The 17,831-nt window shown below is 28.1% G+C and overlaps 1 protein-coding gene across 20 annotated transcripts in view; it reads right to left on the reverse strand.

Moving 5' to 3' along the window:
- Positions 1-205: 205 nt before the first annotated feature.
- Positions 206-17,831, reverse strand: part of LOC140668128 (uncharacterized) — a 165,270-nt gene continuing 147,644 nt past the window's right edge. For 16 of the 20 annotated variants that reach the window (XM_072896799.1, XM_072896797.1, XM_072896795.1 and 13 more), the window contains 6 exons: positions 14,375-14,548; positions 12,417-14,309; positions 10,979-11,117; positions 10,621-10,743; positions 8,509-8,907; positions 6,716-6,920 (listed from right to left, as the gene is read on the reverse strand). In XM_072896799.1, the coding sequence (XP_072752900.1) occupies positions 6,877-6,920; positions 8,509-8,907; positions 10,621-10,743; positions 10,979-11,117; positions 12,417-14,309; positions 14,375-14,548 (2,772 nt within the window). In that variant the 3' untranslated portion in view covers positions 6,716-6,876. Of the gene's footprint in view, positions 431-1,982; positions 6,477-6,715; positions 6,921-8,464; positions 8,908-10,620; positions 10,744-10,978; positions 11,118-12,416; positions 14,310-14,374; positions 14,549-17,831 lie in introns of those variants that run through there. The other 4 variants (XR_012047125.1, XR_012047124.1, XR_012047123.1 and 1 more) reach the window with 4 other exon arrangements.

Raw genomic sequence — 17,831 nt, forward strand, 5'->3', positions numbered from 1 at the left:
CGCATGGTAACTGTCAATAATAAATAATAATTATATAATTAATCAACATTTTGTTAACTAATTAACTTGAAGATAAATTGCATATATATATATATATATATATATATATATATATATATAGCGTATATATCGCTATAATCGTTATCTAATCGTAAAAACGTCTATTTATTTAAACATTGTTACAATTATAACAACGACGACAATGATAATGATAATAACAATGCTGATGATTACAGAATTATGAACGATAATAAAAGTGTAATAGTTTAACAATTTTATTGTTGCTACTCTCTCTACCGTTGTTATTTTTAGTTTATTATTACTATTTTATTATTGTTTTATTATTATTATTATTATTTATTTGTCAGGTTTTTGCTCGTCAAGTCCATCCCGTGGCTTTTGAATTCACAGAATAGGCATGGGCAATATCCTGTAATAGAATCCCGTACCATAGAAATTATTATTAATCATCTTGATGGAAATATTCTGTAGAAATTACAATAAATTACAGTTTCAAGTCCAAGCTCTTTATTAGGGAGTTCACTCTTCGTTTTCGGTATTCGTGGAGTAAAAATTTGCTACTACTCTACTTTTTCGCGACCAGAAAATTCCAATTCTATTCTATCATCTTTATGAATTCTTCGTGATAATTGAATAAAAAATAGAAACAATGACCAAATACAAGTTGAGTTCAGGAGCCTACAAAGTATTGTAAAACAAGAAAAAAAATTACCAAATTTTATAATCAATTTTTGATCAATCGTATTCAATATTTGAGTCATTTTGTTGCAATTGTTGCATTATTGTAATTTTAATAACATATAGCTCTCAGAAGATATTATGCAATGATATATTCAATATTAAATAGTTAATATTATAGTATTTGTTAATGTTATATATTGTTAATTTGAAATAAAATTATCTTTTAGTAATATTTTTCTTAATTTTTAATTTTTTTCACAATGTATTCCTTATATTTCCATACATGTTACTATCCTATATTCAGTCATTTTGGCAGAAATATCTATCCCTCACAAATAAGGACTTGACTATATTTGACAATGTAAATATAAATGATTGATACTATTTTAATATAAATTAAAATTTTCACAAAATAAAAGATATAATTGAATACTATAAACTATAACTTAATGATAAAAACATCATTGTAAAAAATTAAAAACTAATTTGTTAACTTTGCAAAACATTATTTTGTTTTAAAATTTATAGAATTTTATTAAAGGTTACGAAATTTTCAAAGATTATTTAAATAAAATTTGTTGAAATATTGGTGAAAACTGTTGATGAAATTATTGCATAATCTTTCAAAATTAAATTAAAGAATGCAAAATATGAAAATTTATGAAAAAATTCCAATTATAATAATTATAATAAATTTGTATATTATTTATAAATGAGTGTATTATATGTCAAAATTCAATATTAAAATTTAATATTTGTTGATTTTTTAATTTTTTTTATATTAATTTTTCGATATAAGGAACAATGAAAAACATTGCAAAATTGTTGCATTAAAGTCAAAATTTAATTTTTGTATCAAAAATAAAATGCAATAAAATATTATATCAAATATTTTGCATAAATATATAAAATGTTGTAATATATAATTTTTTTATTATATTCTTTAAAAGATTTAATAACTTATAATCGGATATATATATGTAGTTTTTATTAATTTTTAAAATCAATTGAATTTTTATTAATTTTTAAAATCAATTTAAAGTTTAATAAAATTAAAGATGTGAAAAAGATGATTTTGACGAATCTATTAAAAGAAATACTTGAGAAAGTATTTATTTTCATTTACACTTATAGAATTTCAAGAAAAAAATATAGTTGTGCAATATTTTTAAACATTTTTTTATATTAATATTTATTAAATTATTATATATATTTTATATAGATAGCAATATCAATATAAAAATGACATAAGTTTATTATATTTTAATATCAATAAAATATTTAAAATCTATTTTTAGTAATATTTTTTTGTTAAACTAACTTTATTTAAATTTTTGTTAAAATTTTAATAAAATCACAATGAAAATAGGACAATAGAAATTTATAAGATAATAGAGATTTCAGTATGTGATTCACTATTTCTCAGTATGACTTTTTATCATAATTTCTAAAGTAAAATATTTCCATCAGGGAACCTACGTAGAAATTTAGAAACGATCCAACACTGATTGTGAGTGAATATCATGCGTGCTGCCAAAATTAGACTAGTAAAATTCCTTCACAAGAGTGTACTTATTAACTATTGTATTTTGCGATTAATTGCATAAACTGACAAGAAAGATACGTGTCAATTATTTATTAGTGCAAAAAGATATACAATTAGCATTGTATTTTGAAAATAATTCTGTCGATAAAATTAGTATTGATTGATATTTTATTAAATCTCTGTCAAATACAGCTATAAATTAGTTAATATTCTGAAATATCCTCTATAAACATTTAATCCAATTTTAAGATTTATATATAAACATAGATATCACATATCTTCACTATTTATTATTTGCGTTTTCTTCGTGGACTTTAATTAATATGTAGTAGAAAGTCGAATACAAGATGTAGTCATGATAATATCCTGTATAAACATAAGAAACTAATAAACATTATTGGCACAGCACTGCAATATTATTCTGCATTGAAAATTGTTTTTTAAATTGTAATATGACTAATTTTAATATAAAACTCAACTATTAATCAACAACGAGACAACAACGTTTAGTTGGATATCGCGAACATTAAGTAGTTGACCATAATTTGAACATAAATAACGATGCTACTAAATCAATGTTGGACTTGTTTAACTTAACAATTTCCACGTAGGAAGTTGTCTCATGCAATTATTATTATTATTGTTATTATTATGTAACTAATTTTTATTTTACATTGTATATTACTGTTTTCGTGGAATGCTTGTTTGTATTTGTTATAATTGATAAAATACTAAAGAAAACCACTGTTTCGTATATATTTATTTTAGAATCAATTAAATAGAATCAGCTTTTGTTGTTTTGAATTATTATTCTCGAGTTAAAAATACATTAAAATTCATTTGATTAATTTTCTTTCGTATATGTATATGTATGTTCAATGTAAAAATATATGTGATGTAAAATACATATGATTATTAAATTATAAAAAATTTAATGTCAAAGATTAATTTATAAATTTAATTAAAACATGTATTGCGATTCGTTAATTAAGGGCCTGATGTTATTCTGTAAAACTCTCGAAAATCGTAATTTTTGCCTAGCTATGAGCAAATGTTATTTCGTTTTTTTTTCAATCTACATCTTTTTCAGCGTATAAGTATGTAGCGGCAAATTGTCTTCTACCAGTCTTTTTTCCTTCTCCATTCATAAGCATTTTAATTATTAAAAAATCGTCATATTATAAATTCTATGCATATGATCATATTCTTTTTTTTTTCCCTCTCTCTCTTTCTCTTTTTACTTTTTTAAGTGAGCTCGATTACTAAATTTAACTTGAACCATGGTTAAATATTTTACTTCCTGAATGTCGCATTCTGCATAACTTTCATATATGTGGCACAAATAGAGAGATGTAAAGTTTAGCCCCCCCCCCCCCCAGTGGGCTTTTTTACTTCTCCCACACGGACACATGAATTGCAAGGAAGACATTAGCATATAATTCTTATACATTATATAATGCTTATATAATATCTCAATATATGAGATACAGTTCAGTTTCAGAGAATTTACATAAAAAAGAATAAACGGTTTATATAAATATATGATCTATTTTACTTTGTTTCTAAATTATAGTTAATATAATGTTCTAATAAATTCATGAATTATTTTATACATTTATCTTGCGAATTATTAAATATGACTCCATTGAAGTGTTTATAACATTTTATATTTTATATACAACTTTGATGACAATATTTAACTTTACATAATCAGACAAAAATCTTTCAACTGATATATATTGATCATATATAAGGTCATGTCTCTGAATAAAAGGTCTTAGTTGTTATTTATTAAAAAATTTTGAATAAATAAAAGTCTATGCAAAAGAAAATTTGAACGTAAACTGGGAATGTAATGAAGTTTACTTATCAGTTTATTTTTTATTCATTATATATAAAAAATACTTTTGTAGTCGAACTCTTATTTATTAATAACTTTTTTAACAACAATGTGTGAAATCAATGATTAAAAATTTTATGAAGATAAATTTTTTTCAGAATCGTGATCTTGACAAAATATGTCAGCCGGAAATTTTATGGACTTGTGTGATTATATAAAGGTAAATATTCACTAGAAAAGCATCCCAGATAGTAAAATGCTAGCAATGTCTCAAGAATACGTCAACAAATTCAATCATATAATTTCTCGGTATGTTTTTTTATGTATCCTTATTAAATTCAGGTTCTGACAGCATATAGCTTGCTGATATAGTGATATGACAAAAATAGTAATAGAAACAAGCATTGTCTGCTATTATATCGTGAGTATATGTGTATGTACGTATCGAGCAGTATCGACAAAGAGCTACAGAAATCAAGCAGAAATTACGTAGCTAGCATAATAATAATGTAGTGATAAATCGCGGCGAAAATACAGCACGGTTTATCGTATTAAATGTATAGCTGAATGTAGCAGAAAGCCTGTCGTTACGATGTGAAACGGTAAACACACGACAATGGACATTAGAACACATCTAATAAGCACTTAAATTAATGTAACAGAAGTACAACAAAATTAAATGTTACAAATATCATTGCAACGTGTTTTACCAAAAAGTCACTGATATTATTTATAATTTTTCATTCATAAATATGACATAAATGTAACATAAATGTAATATAACATGTTATAATATATCATAGTTATTTTCTATATAGCATATAAAAAAATTGGTCTAATTAAATGAATAATTAAATAATTAAATTTAAACAATTTATTTAATTCACAAAACGCAAAATTTTATTTATATAAGAATTTAATTTTCATTTATGTCTTATTATAAAATAAGCGGAGAATTTTAATCTGCCCTTTAAATAAATTAATATTCTGAATCTCCTTTTGTCTTAAAAATATATCAGAAATTAAACTGATATAACAGATATATTATACTTTTATTCGCAATAACCGTGCTTTCCAGATTTTATATCTGATAGTGGCATAAAAATTTGATTATGAGATAAGTAGATTACATAGTAGTACATAAATGAAAAAAAGATTATAATTTGACTACTATACCTTATTCAAACATATCTTACTTGTAATGTTACCGTGTTTCGGCTATTATTTCATGATAACAGACTACGCTGTACTTTTGTTGTGCTTTTTTTTATTATAATTTATTTTATTAGGCAGCAGTGCATGTTCGAGACCGCGTTTCTGGCATCATAATGTGCTTATTCGATTTTTAAGCTATATTCTACCAGTACGTTATGTTATAGTTACAATTATAGTTTGGTTTATTTTTTGTTGAAATATTGTATTAATAAATATGCAATGTTAAAACTTTATTTTTATGCTAGCAAGTTTCATTTAAATTCTTGTAACATCTTTTTAAATATTATATTTTATAGTGGGCGCGTACACGCACACACACACGTACAAACACATGTACATACACATGCGCGCGCGCGCGCACGTACACAGAGGATTTGCTCGTTTTCTGTTGCATTTCTATTTCTGCTGACATTAGCTAAAAATGGTTTATTATTGCTTAACTATTGTTGGAATTTTGTCAATATAATATATGTAACAATTTTGTAATACATGCTCCTGGCAAATTTGGCTATCTGGAATGATCTATTGAAGTACTGTAATATAATTTTTTATAATTCTTTTTTTACTTTTGAAATGATGTATAATAAAAATTTCTAAACAAGATTTAAAATTTACGAATAGATAAGATCTTAGATGAAATTTTACAGGTTCTAAATCAGAGATACACACAAGACACTGATTTTTGAGCATTTATGAACATAAATAAAGTATAAAGCTGTCAGAATATATAAAAAATAGTTATAATTTAGAAACGAAGTAAATCACACATACACATACATAGATTATATATTTATCTGAGATTCTTTTCTTGATTTTCATGAATGCTGCATCTACTTCTGAAGTATGTCTTATATATTAAGATATACTTCATATATTTTATTCACTGATGTATATATTGACTCTATGATTTAATATCTTGATATTTTATATAAAGTAGAGTCTCCTTAGATTTGACCCTGTTAATTTTGATACCCTTTCTCCATGTATTTTAGTGAATATTAATATCACACATCCCCTTTATGTTCACCGGACTACATGATGACATACAGATAATATGTAGTTTTATGTGCCCAATTGCCTTCGCAGTTGCAAGTATATACGGCGATTGGATAACTCACATTTTGGAGGTGACATTTGTTAATTTTTGTTTTCCGAGAATTGTTCGTTTTTATCCTGCCAGAGGGCCAAAATTAATGAGATTTTACTGTTATATATAAGTTTGCAACATTTTCTCGATTAATAATAATAAAAAGTAAAACTTCTGATTAATTTCAATTTATATAGTATAGGCAAGAATATATGCTGTCGCATTTATATAAATTCTCTTATCAGAGATTTGAAATTTAAATGCAAATTAATTGATCAGCATCGTAATGTATGTCTAACAATTAAAATCATCGAAAATATAATTACAATATTTATTCGTTTATGTTCACAATCAATAAGAAAATCTGCAATATCGACAATCTTGAAATTCAGTCATCAATCGTCGCTGATATTACCCTTTATTCCAGGAAAAACTGTTGTCAATGTGTTCACTATCATGGACGGTCCTCATGTTTCTACAGAAAAGCTAAAGTCGCCACAAGCTTGATCTGTGTGGTGCCGATGTTGATCCTATAACAAACAAAAATTTTGTTAGACTTTAAAAATATTTTATTATAATAATCACGATCCTTATGCATAGAATAAGATTTGTTTATTTGTATATATATGATACATATTTTCTCATGTAAATCTTTCATAAGGAAACAATCGGAACTGTCTCTTACTAGTTTTAATGAACTTTGTACTAGACAAATATCGATTAATAAAACCAGTCTCAATGATTTTGATATACATTAACAATAAGATCATGATCTAGTTGTATCTCTAGTAAAAAAAAAAATTTTGTTTATTTTTATTAGAAAAATATAAATAAATAAAAGTTTAGGTAAAAGAAAATAGTTTAGATATAAATTGTTGATGAAAAATTCAATACTAAATATAGTTTTTAAGGATGTAGAAATCTTATCATACTTGGCAATTCACACATTTAAATTGAGACACTTAAATATCTAAAAAAATATACAAAATTAAAAAAAATGTTCTAAACAAAAGTGTGTTCAGTTCCAAAAAAGAAATAAAATATAATACCTATTTATTTAAACTTAAGTAACTTACCAAACTTATCAAACTCAATTTTTTAATTAAGAATTTTCTTTTATAGATTATTTTATAGATTCTTGTAGCTGATGTTGAAACATTTTCAAAATAGTATAAGGGATTAGTTTTGATTCTTTCCTTATGCTATTGAGTTGATATAATATTATTGTGTTAATATTTTTAAATAAAGAAAAAATTAGTGAAATGAATGAAAATCAGTGAATTTGAATAACTTTTGTGCGTGTACATATTTAGTTTCATTTAAAAACTATATGTTTGATTGAAAAAAATTTATTTGAAAAACTTGCAACATTTAATTTTTTCTTTGTTTGTACAATATTGAGCGTATTATAATTAATAAATACATCTCAACATATTTAAAAAACGTAGACATTATTTTCAATATGTTCATAAACATATTACAAATTTAATTATTTTTAGTAAAAAAAAATCTGAGTTCTCTAATTAAAATAGATAATGTGTTCAATTACATATATTACAAAAATTAAAAAAATAAATTTTGTTGCTATAGTTAAACTCTCTATATATTTAATAAGTACAATTGCTTGTGTTTGTTATTTTTACTACTCTATTGTAAACAACCCAGCAAACATATTGCATTAATTTATACAGGGTGATTCAAGATTTCTTGTTGCATTGCTCCTAATGCGTCAGAAAATAGGTTATCTAATAAAAAAATAAATCGCTTTCTTGCGAGATTTATTGTTCCTTAGAATTTGTTGTAAAGATCCTGAATCATCCTACATAAAAGAGATTAAAGGATATTAATCTATAGAAAATATAGCGCTTTTTTTGCTTGAATATCGAACCTAAAATAATCAAGATCATTCAAAAGACTGTTAATTGATTTTCTTTTAATGAATAATTGTATATAATAAAATTATGTTTCTTGTATATAGTCACTTTTTATGAAACAGAAAAGAAAAAATAATACAATGGAATGATGTAGAATGCACAAAATTATGTACATATATTTTTGGAAAACGTATTTGTACCCGTTTGTATTACGATATCCTCCTTTATCTATTGTTGTACCGACCAGCATGTGAAACAGCCACCATTTCTATGGGTAGAGATCCTCTTCGTTTGACAAGCGCTTCGGAGACAGAATCGCGTGTTCCTATTTCCCTCTTCCATTTGAGCCATGTACCATTATCGTTCCCGTCATCCATTATAGATTTGTCAGTGAACATTTCCGGACCCCCACTACTTCGTCTTTTTAAAATCTTCTTACGACTTCGTGATTTGCTATTTACGCTATTTCTATTGAACATATCGTGGCGTAACTCGGATATGTCTGCTGGTACTGACCCTCGTCTTGGGGAAAACATTCCAGAAATGCTGCTGTCGAATAGTTTACTAATTCCATTGTTGTTACTGTTATTAGTGTTGTTGTTGTTATTATTATTGTTGTTGATTGAAAAGCTTTCACGATCGCCTAAAATAATTCAATGTAAAATTATATTTTATATTTGTTTTATGTATTTATATATGTTATATTACTGTAGGATTATCGTTTTATAATACGTTTATTGTCTCGATAATAATTTACATAGTATCATTGGCTGCGTTCAGCAGAGAAAGCAAATCAGTGAGCGCTTAGTGATTCTTTATTGTGATTGGTTCTTGCATTTAGATCTTTGTTGGATCCAAGTGCAGAAACCAATCACGGTAAAGAATCACTAAGCGCTCACTGATTTGCTTCTCTGCTGAACGCAGCCGTTGTGTGTTAAAGATAAAGACGAACCGAACTGACTCAACTGATTAACTGAACCACAGACTTCTATATAATACTAGACTGCTAACTCCCTAAGATTTTGCTTATATAAAGTGTCCTCGAATTTTATGTACTAATAAGAGCGCGTTCGGAGAGATACTATTAGCGCTAACAGTGTCGTTCTGTCTTTGTTACTCATTAAAAGTTGAACAAAAATAGAACGATGCTGTTAGCGCTAATAGCGTCTTCCCGAACGCGCCCTAAGGTGACCCTTTCTGCGCATGCGCTGACATGTGCCGACGCCATTATGATCAGTACATGTACTTCTAACCTGCTTTCGGTTTTTAATTCTTGTCAGAACATATGTCGTGTTAGTAAAAAAAGTAAGAAATATAAATATTAAATTATGAGATACAAATGTGCAGTTATTTTATATCTTTTATATAAGCTTGTCTATCATACTCAGTATGTATATACATGTGTGCAACACGCGCCTTCACAGTGCATGCGCAAAAAGGGATGTCATACATACTTGTTTGTACACAAAATTAGAGCTGTCTTATACTTAGACCATATATACATATATGGACCGCGCATGCCTTTGTTTGAGCTGTTGCTGAGTTGGGGGAAAGAGAAAGAGATATTCGACTAACGTGTGTGACAAGGAAAAACTAATCCCTTAAGGGAGTTAACGTTGCCAATTGTTCCAATTGCTGTGTTGTCACGTTTTGAATATACTCTGTTTGAAGTAACTTTGGTCTAAGTGTTGACTATTGTTACGACACAAGTTAACGCGAATGAGGTATATTTTATTATATATAGCACTCATATCTGTCCTTGTCTATCAACTCGCAAGCAGTCCCCATCACTAACGCGCGGTCCATTTCTATATGGTCTAAGGTCTTATACATAAGGAGTTAGCAATCTAGTATTATATAGAAGTCTGTGAACTGAACTCAAAAAACTCTCTAGCGCGTTCCTCAATAAACTAAAAAAAACTTAAGGCGCTCGCTGCTTCTAAAGCCTTGTGGCCACGATACTAGAACTTGGTCCGAGTTCTCAATCCGAGAAACGAATAGCCAATAAGATTACCGCTTTTCTATAAAAACTGCAAGTTGATTGGCTAAATATTTTTCAGATCGAGAACTCGGACCGAGTTCTAGTATCGTGGCCACAAGGCTTAACAGAGACACTCCACTGCCTTGTAAGGCGCATTTTCAAAGAAAAGATAAAAGAACTAGAATTCACTTATTCCCTACATTACTACGGCCGGTATTCATAGTCCGTTCTTATATTCGAGCTCGTTTTAAGTAAGGTCTTAAAATTCTATTCGGCCATCTGATTGGCTGAACGTCTTAAGTCGACTAAAAACATGTCTTAAGATGATTTTATATATAAGAATGGATTATAAATACCGGCCTAAAAGGTACTTACTACTTAAAGTCAAGACATTTCCAAAAAGATTTCCCAATGCAATCTCTTGCGGAAGACTAGCTCTTCTTACGGCCAACAAATTGTTTTCTCGAGGTCCTAAAGCGAGCCGATTACAACCTCCGACTAATATATAAAGAAGAATGTATTTATATAGAATGTATAAATAGAAATATTGTAAATATGGATAAGTACTTCTCCAGCTCAATTTTTTTGATAGCAATTGCCAAACTATTATAAAAATAAAATACATGAAAGTTTTTAGGAGAGAGCAAGTTTATATTCAAAAGCTTATCCATATTTATTAAAAAACGTACCTCATACAAATAATATTTAAAAAAAGAGTTATTTTTGTGTATACCTTGATGTCTAGTGATATCTGCCGGTACAGATCCACGTCTACAACTATGATCAATTCTGGTAGGAACAGAAATTAAAGTAGAATCATCAAGTTTCGATAGAAGTCCGACCGGAGCTGATCCGCGCCTTCTTGCCCATCCCTGCAAAAATTATAGAGATATTAATAAAATAAATATTGATAATAAAAGACAAAATATTGAAAGAGACAACAGAAAAAAATATTAGCCAATTTAAATCAGTTTAGGAAATAACACTTTATTTGCAGTTCCGTTACAATTTTTTTCAATCACTGTAATAATGATGGTGTTACAAATTTCGTATGTGGAAACAAAAGTAATTTTGATATATTTTTTCGATAACAAATATGTAAATTCAACAATTATGTCGTTACTTCTCAAATTTACGCTGTATGATTTCCACATAAACAAACATATATAATATGTAATAAACTCTTTAAAAAATTAATAAAAACTCTCGATAAAGTTAATATTTATTTTAAGGGGGGAATCTCTTTTTTTTTGGTCAAAAAAATCGATTTTTTTTACGGAATCTTCTAGTTTAAGGTCTTGAAAATACTTCTGTAAAGTTTTAATTTGAAATTAATTAAATTGTGAAAGTTATAAACCGTGAACTGACTCGACGCGCAGGTATATTTTGAAGCGCACAACAGCTGTTTGAACTCCCTGCTGCATGATCAATTCAATGTGAATAGATTTCATTGTGTTGACAAAAGGAAAAGAAGAAAGAAGAAAGAAAAAAAGAAGAAGGCATACAGTACGACCCTAGTATAGCAGATTAGCTGTAAGTACTTGATATATCTTCATAAACTCAACTTGAAACTTTAAACGCGTTTTTCTCGAAACAGGTTTTTTACAACTGGTTGATACGATTTCTAAAAAACTATTCAATCGATTGACTTGAAATTTTAACTGTATGTTCAGAAAACATCCCTCTATCGCGTGAACTAAAGAAAAAGTGATACGTTATATACTTTTTTTTTATTGGAAAAAAAATTACCAATTTTAAGAGTAAAATCGATTATTTAAGTTTGACAAGTCGCCATTTTCTTAAAAAAAATTTTTTTTGCTTACTTCTAGTTCAGGCGATAACTACATGTATACAGAAGAAAACACCATTTGATTTTTTTGTTTCAGATGATCTCAAGGGTAGATATCGTGTTAACCAGCGATTAAGGCACTCCACGCGGCATCATAAATGAGCAGGAATAACAGGCGATATTTTTAATAAAAAAAATATTTTTAAATAAATAATACATAAAGTACATTTAAAGAATATAGAGTATGTAAAGAATATAAAATATATGATAAAAAAATGATTTATTTCAATAAAAAATTTCTTTGACATTATAATATAATAGGCAAGGAATCTTATAATATAATAAACAAAAAATCTTGAAAATTTAATCAATTTTATATTACCTGACTTCCCCTACGGGACAACGCTAATGTTTTAGCGAAATCGTCGTTTGTACGAGGATCAACATTTTCCTTCATCTGCGCATCAGAACTTAACTTCACGATCTTCGAATTTTTTTCTTTCGTACAATCCAATTCCCTCTTGCTACCAATAATAACAGCTTCGTTACTTGAATCATCTATATTTTTTTTTGGCTCACTATTACTATCACTCGACGAGGACACACTATTATTACGAGGTGGTGAATCGGGAGGACTACCAATAAAGAACACTTTATGAGTGTTAAACTCAGAAGACACTGGAATTGTGGTGTAACGTCTACCTGCGTGGTCGATCATTGTTCTATACTCTGTGATAGGAGTTGAGTATCTTCGCGGTTCTTGGTCAAAATGTGCATTCTTAGCTGATGAAGTACATTCATCTACTATTTTTGATGATAATGTAGTCCGTAATTCTTGAACCGTTAATTTTGCACTATGACGATTAAGTTTGACATTGCAATCCGAATTCAATTTAGATTTTACAACAGACATATCAGAAATATTGTTTTTGTCACTGTGGGAACCTGTTAACGTAACATAGAACACTTGCGTGGAATCAGACTCTTGAGCAGAAGAAGATCTTTTGCGCCGATGTTTAGAAAAAGAATCATCAGTGTGAACAGTTTGCATAGAATGACGGCGCTCGGAGCTGAAAGCGTGTTTTTGTTTAATCGTATTCGACAAAGTGGAGCTTCGTCTTTTGGTATCTACCGACAGTAATTTTTGAGAGACTTTCAGGGTGTTGGATTTCTTTTGATAGCATGTATCAGGATCATGTATAGATGGTGGCGAACAACATTGGCCGCTTGAACAAGATTTATTCTTTGTGGGAGTTGAAGAATTGGAAGAACTGTCAGCTTCTACTAAGATCTGAGTGTAACATTGTGACATCTCCGCGGTTGCAGACATATACCTTGTTCTTACGTACGATTGCAACGGAGGGAAAGTCTGTTGTCTTGTGAGTTGCTTAATTTGTGCATTGGGTTGAACATCAGATTGCAAAACTGAGCTTAATTTTGATGCCTCGGTATTGCTGGTAATACTGGCTATACTCGTTTCTGGTAGGAGATCCTCCGCGCTAACTGGTCTTTCAGTAGTGCTAACATTCGATGAATCAGCCATGCTGCTTTTGGAGGATAACAGAGATAACGAGCTTGGTTCCAATAAGCTTTGATTTTCTAGTTTCTGCAAGGAACTCTTTACTTTGATTTGTTCACTCGGAAGACTTTCTCTCCTGGGGGTCTGACGTAAAGGTACACTCAACGGTTTCGATATGCTTAAAGGTACAGAATGACGTCTACCAACGCGATCGAGTCCAACTCGTCCTGGCAGCGTCGGCATTTGCGCTGTTTGTGCATAAGCGGCTGGTATTAATAAATCGATACTGCCCGAATCATCGTTGGCAGCTGCTTCCTCGCCTGAACTAATGGCGCCTTCAGGTTCATCCAGCTCAGAAATTTCGGTTTCTGTTTGTTCGCTTGTTTCTTGATTAATCAATGTCTCCCATTTTTTCTGATTTGTCCTTAAGTATTCCATTAATGATACGCTTAGGCCATCGCCAAGGAAACGGTGCCATTCCATATAAAGAGGAGTGACGACGTGTTTAAAGAAACCAGCCTGGATTTTTGGGATACTAGTGGTATGTCGATCGCACAACGGTGTTACCGGAAGATTTAAACGACGCTCGTAATCACCCTGTCTAAAGAATTCCTCGCAAACTTTGTAAGACCATTTTTTTGATATATCCCATGGTCTACAAGGATTGGAAATATCAGCGCATTTTAGAGCAATTTGCAAAATAAAATGACGATCTTCCGCACGTTTCATCTCAAGTGAATTGTTGCTTAAATAATCCTGTAACATGCAATGAGATGATTAATTTAGTTAATCAAAGTAAAAAATTGACTAATGGATCATACCGTAAAACGTGAAAGAAACTCTTGTTGTCTGGTAATGTCCGTTGCTAAAATCAATGAACTGATATGCCGTTGAAGTTCTGGTCTCACATCGGCCGGTAATTCTGCCGAGACTCCGCTGTCTAGAAGACATCCTATGGCTGATCTCCAATGATGATTTTCAAGAACAGAAGTATTCTGAAAATTGTCAAGTTTTTATTTATGTACTGCCAAAAATTTAAAAATTATTCATAAATAACTATTGTAAAATATATAATATTTATATATATTAAAATATTTATAAATTTATAATTAAAATATATATGAAATATACATATATTAAAATATATATATTTAATTTATAAATATATTATTGTAAAACATAAGTAAAAATTGTGAAAATTTATTAAAAAAAACTAAAAAAAAATGCAAAAAAAAATTATAGAAAACATTAAGGTTGTATTATGTAAAACTTTAGAAGATAAATCTAGATTACAAAGAAGATGTAAATATAGTAATGTAAATATAGATTGTATAGATTTATAGTACGTTATGTCTTCATCTATTGTAATATAATAAATATATATGTAATATAATGTAATAAATAAATATGTATGTAATATAATATATGCACATCCAACAATTTAGTTGTTTATGAAATAAAATATCAGATAGTTTATGACCGACTTAAATCGAGTTAACGTTGTCAAATTTATAATAGAAGAGTCAAATATAAAATGTTGTTAATTTTGTAAATGTTTATTTGTTTACATTGAAATTGTCATTGCAAGTGGAACGAAAAATAATAATAGATAAATAGGGGAAGAGCGGGAGGGAGGGAGGGGGTGGGAGGGAGGAAGAGTGAGGGAGGGACGAAAGGAAAGGGGAAGAGTGAGAGAGGAGAGTATACATCAATATAAAATTACCTAGACTATTTAGAAAACTTTTTTCTTTCTTATTTTTTACCATAAATCACAGTGGTCTTTAAATCGGAGTCTATCATCAATAATTATACCTAACAATAAATATTTCATTATTTCTATTTGTTTTACCTAAGTTCCAAACATTTTAACCTAATATTTCTTTTCAATTATTTTCTTATATTCACTATTATATATTTCGTTTTTTTTGCATTCATTTTTAATTTACTTATATTTATCAATTTTTCTAATATGTATTCTAAATGCCATATTCATTTTACTCTTTAACTCCGCACCACTTTCTCTACTTACATATATTAATGCATCATCTGCGAACATTTCTATACTACATTCTTCTGTATGTGGACAGACTTTAATTATATTGTTTGTATATACAATAAATAACAAAGATCCTAAGTAATACAGACCTCTGGCACTCCATATTCAGTGGCAATTAATTTAGATCATTTATTACTAAAAGGATCTGTTGTGTTCTATTATTTATATTTGATCTTAATTCTAAATCTATAAAAATTATCTCTACCATTTTTCCTTCAATTTATCAATTTCCATTCGTCGATAACGGTTTGAATCGCCGTTTCACATGTATACTATTATAAAGTCTGATTGATGTTTCGTATAATATCATTAGATTCAAGATACATTTCAATTTGTTTTTTTTACTAGTAATTTTAATACTTTCTCAAAAATTGGTAGCATATTAATAGGTCTACATTCGCTTACTTTTTTAGCTTTTCTTTTGGAATCGGTATTATTGTCGATGTGTTTTCTAATTTTCTGGATAACAACCTTCTCTCAAGGAAGATTATTTACTAGATCAACAAACCCCTTTTTTATTACACAAAACGTTGTTTTAAATATATCACTAATTATCCCCTTTTCCATATCTTTTTTTTGGCAGCCCCATAACAATTTCTTTGAAATTCCTCCATTCCAAATCTTCTATTTTAATAATTTCAGTATTTCCTATAATTTCGTTATTTTCAATAACATAAATAGTTTTTTTACTTTCCGGATTTTCACTTGGACCTTGGACCCGCCCCTCCAGACTTTTCACTATTTATAAATTTTACTATATTATTAATACTTTGTATATATTGGCAGCTGTTTTTGTTTTTCTGCCAAAGGAGGAACCAACAATGACATGAAAAAAAAAGAAATTATAAAACATATAATATATAGCTTAATCAATTTTTCATAAAATTGTATTGTCATTGAAATCATTAACTATAAGTGTCAACTATATAAGAATAATCAATGTACATATATTTAAAAATAAATATTTCTTTTTAAATAATTTCTTTTTAAATAATTTTTAAATAAAATAATCTTCGCGTATAATAATGTTTATTTCAAAAATTTTTAATTCTTATTTATTTTATAACCAATTGATTTGTGCGAAGAAAATTAAAAATAGTTTTGTAAGAAGTATGTATGTACGAGATTGAAAAGTTTCTGATCTGACCAAGAAAGAACAAAATTTTAATCAAAGTTCAATATTTGTCCAATAGATGGCAGTGAAAGAAACACAAAGAATTAAGTTTGATGTCATTCTAGCGATTGCTTTGTTTCTGACAGCTTTTAAAAGTGACAGTTTATGCAGTGGAGAAATTGGAGTCACGCCGTAATAAAATTGACTTGTTTTAAAATTTATCGCATAAATTACTCGATTACAAAATAAACGGAATAGAAAGTTCTTGATTAAACATATTTTTGAAATATAATACAAAATAATTATATACCTTCACAGTATTAATTATGCACTATTAAGAAAATGCTTATTACGTTATGTTTAAAATTAATTCATATTCACATGTGTTAAACTTATCAATAATTAGGTTTTAAAATGTCAGATTAAAAAATCAATTAAAATATCTTTTTTTGTATAATTTATCTTACATTTTTTCTTTTTAGCTGATTTTATAGAAAAGTTTTATCTAATATTAATAAATAGATATTATCTAAATAAATTATTTAAAACTAATAAAAACCCCACCCAAAAAATAGGATGATCATTTATTTTTTTTCTCTTCTCTCCTTTCTTCCCTCTCTTCTTTCTCTCGTTCACCTTCCCCTTGCCCCTCCACACTCTTGTCTCTTCTTCCTCGTTTCTTTCTCTCCTTCTTTCTTTCTCATCTCCCTTTTCTTTCTCCTCTCCCTCCCCCTCTCTCTATCTCTATCCAGATAAGGACGGTACTTCCGTTTGATTGTGTGTGTGTACGTGTGTAGGTATGTGTGTATAAGATTATACAAATACATTATATCATTATAATATTATTATTATATAAAATTATAATCTCTTCTTTTCTTTTCCTAGTTTTTGAAGTAAATATAAAATAAAAATGCACATATTCTAAATAATATTAGTAATACTTTTTTGGAAAGCTATGTATGATTCTCACATCTGATATAATAGAGGTAACTTTTTATTCAATAAAATGGATATAACATTCAGTATATTTGATATATTGATTAGAAAGAATATATTTAATCAAGCAATAGTTATTTGAATGTTATTTTTATTATTTGGAAATATTTTT

Source organism: Anoplolepis gracilipes, chromosome 7 (genome assembly GCF_047496725.1).
Source record: "Anoplolepis gracilipes chromosome 7, ASM4749672v1, whole genome shotgun sequence".
Classification (NCBI taxonomy): domain Eukaryota; kingdom Metazoa; phylum Arthropoda; class Insecta; order Hymenoptera; family Formicidae; genus Anoplolepis; species Anoplolepis gracilipes.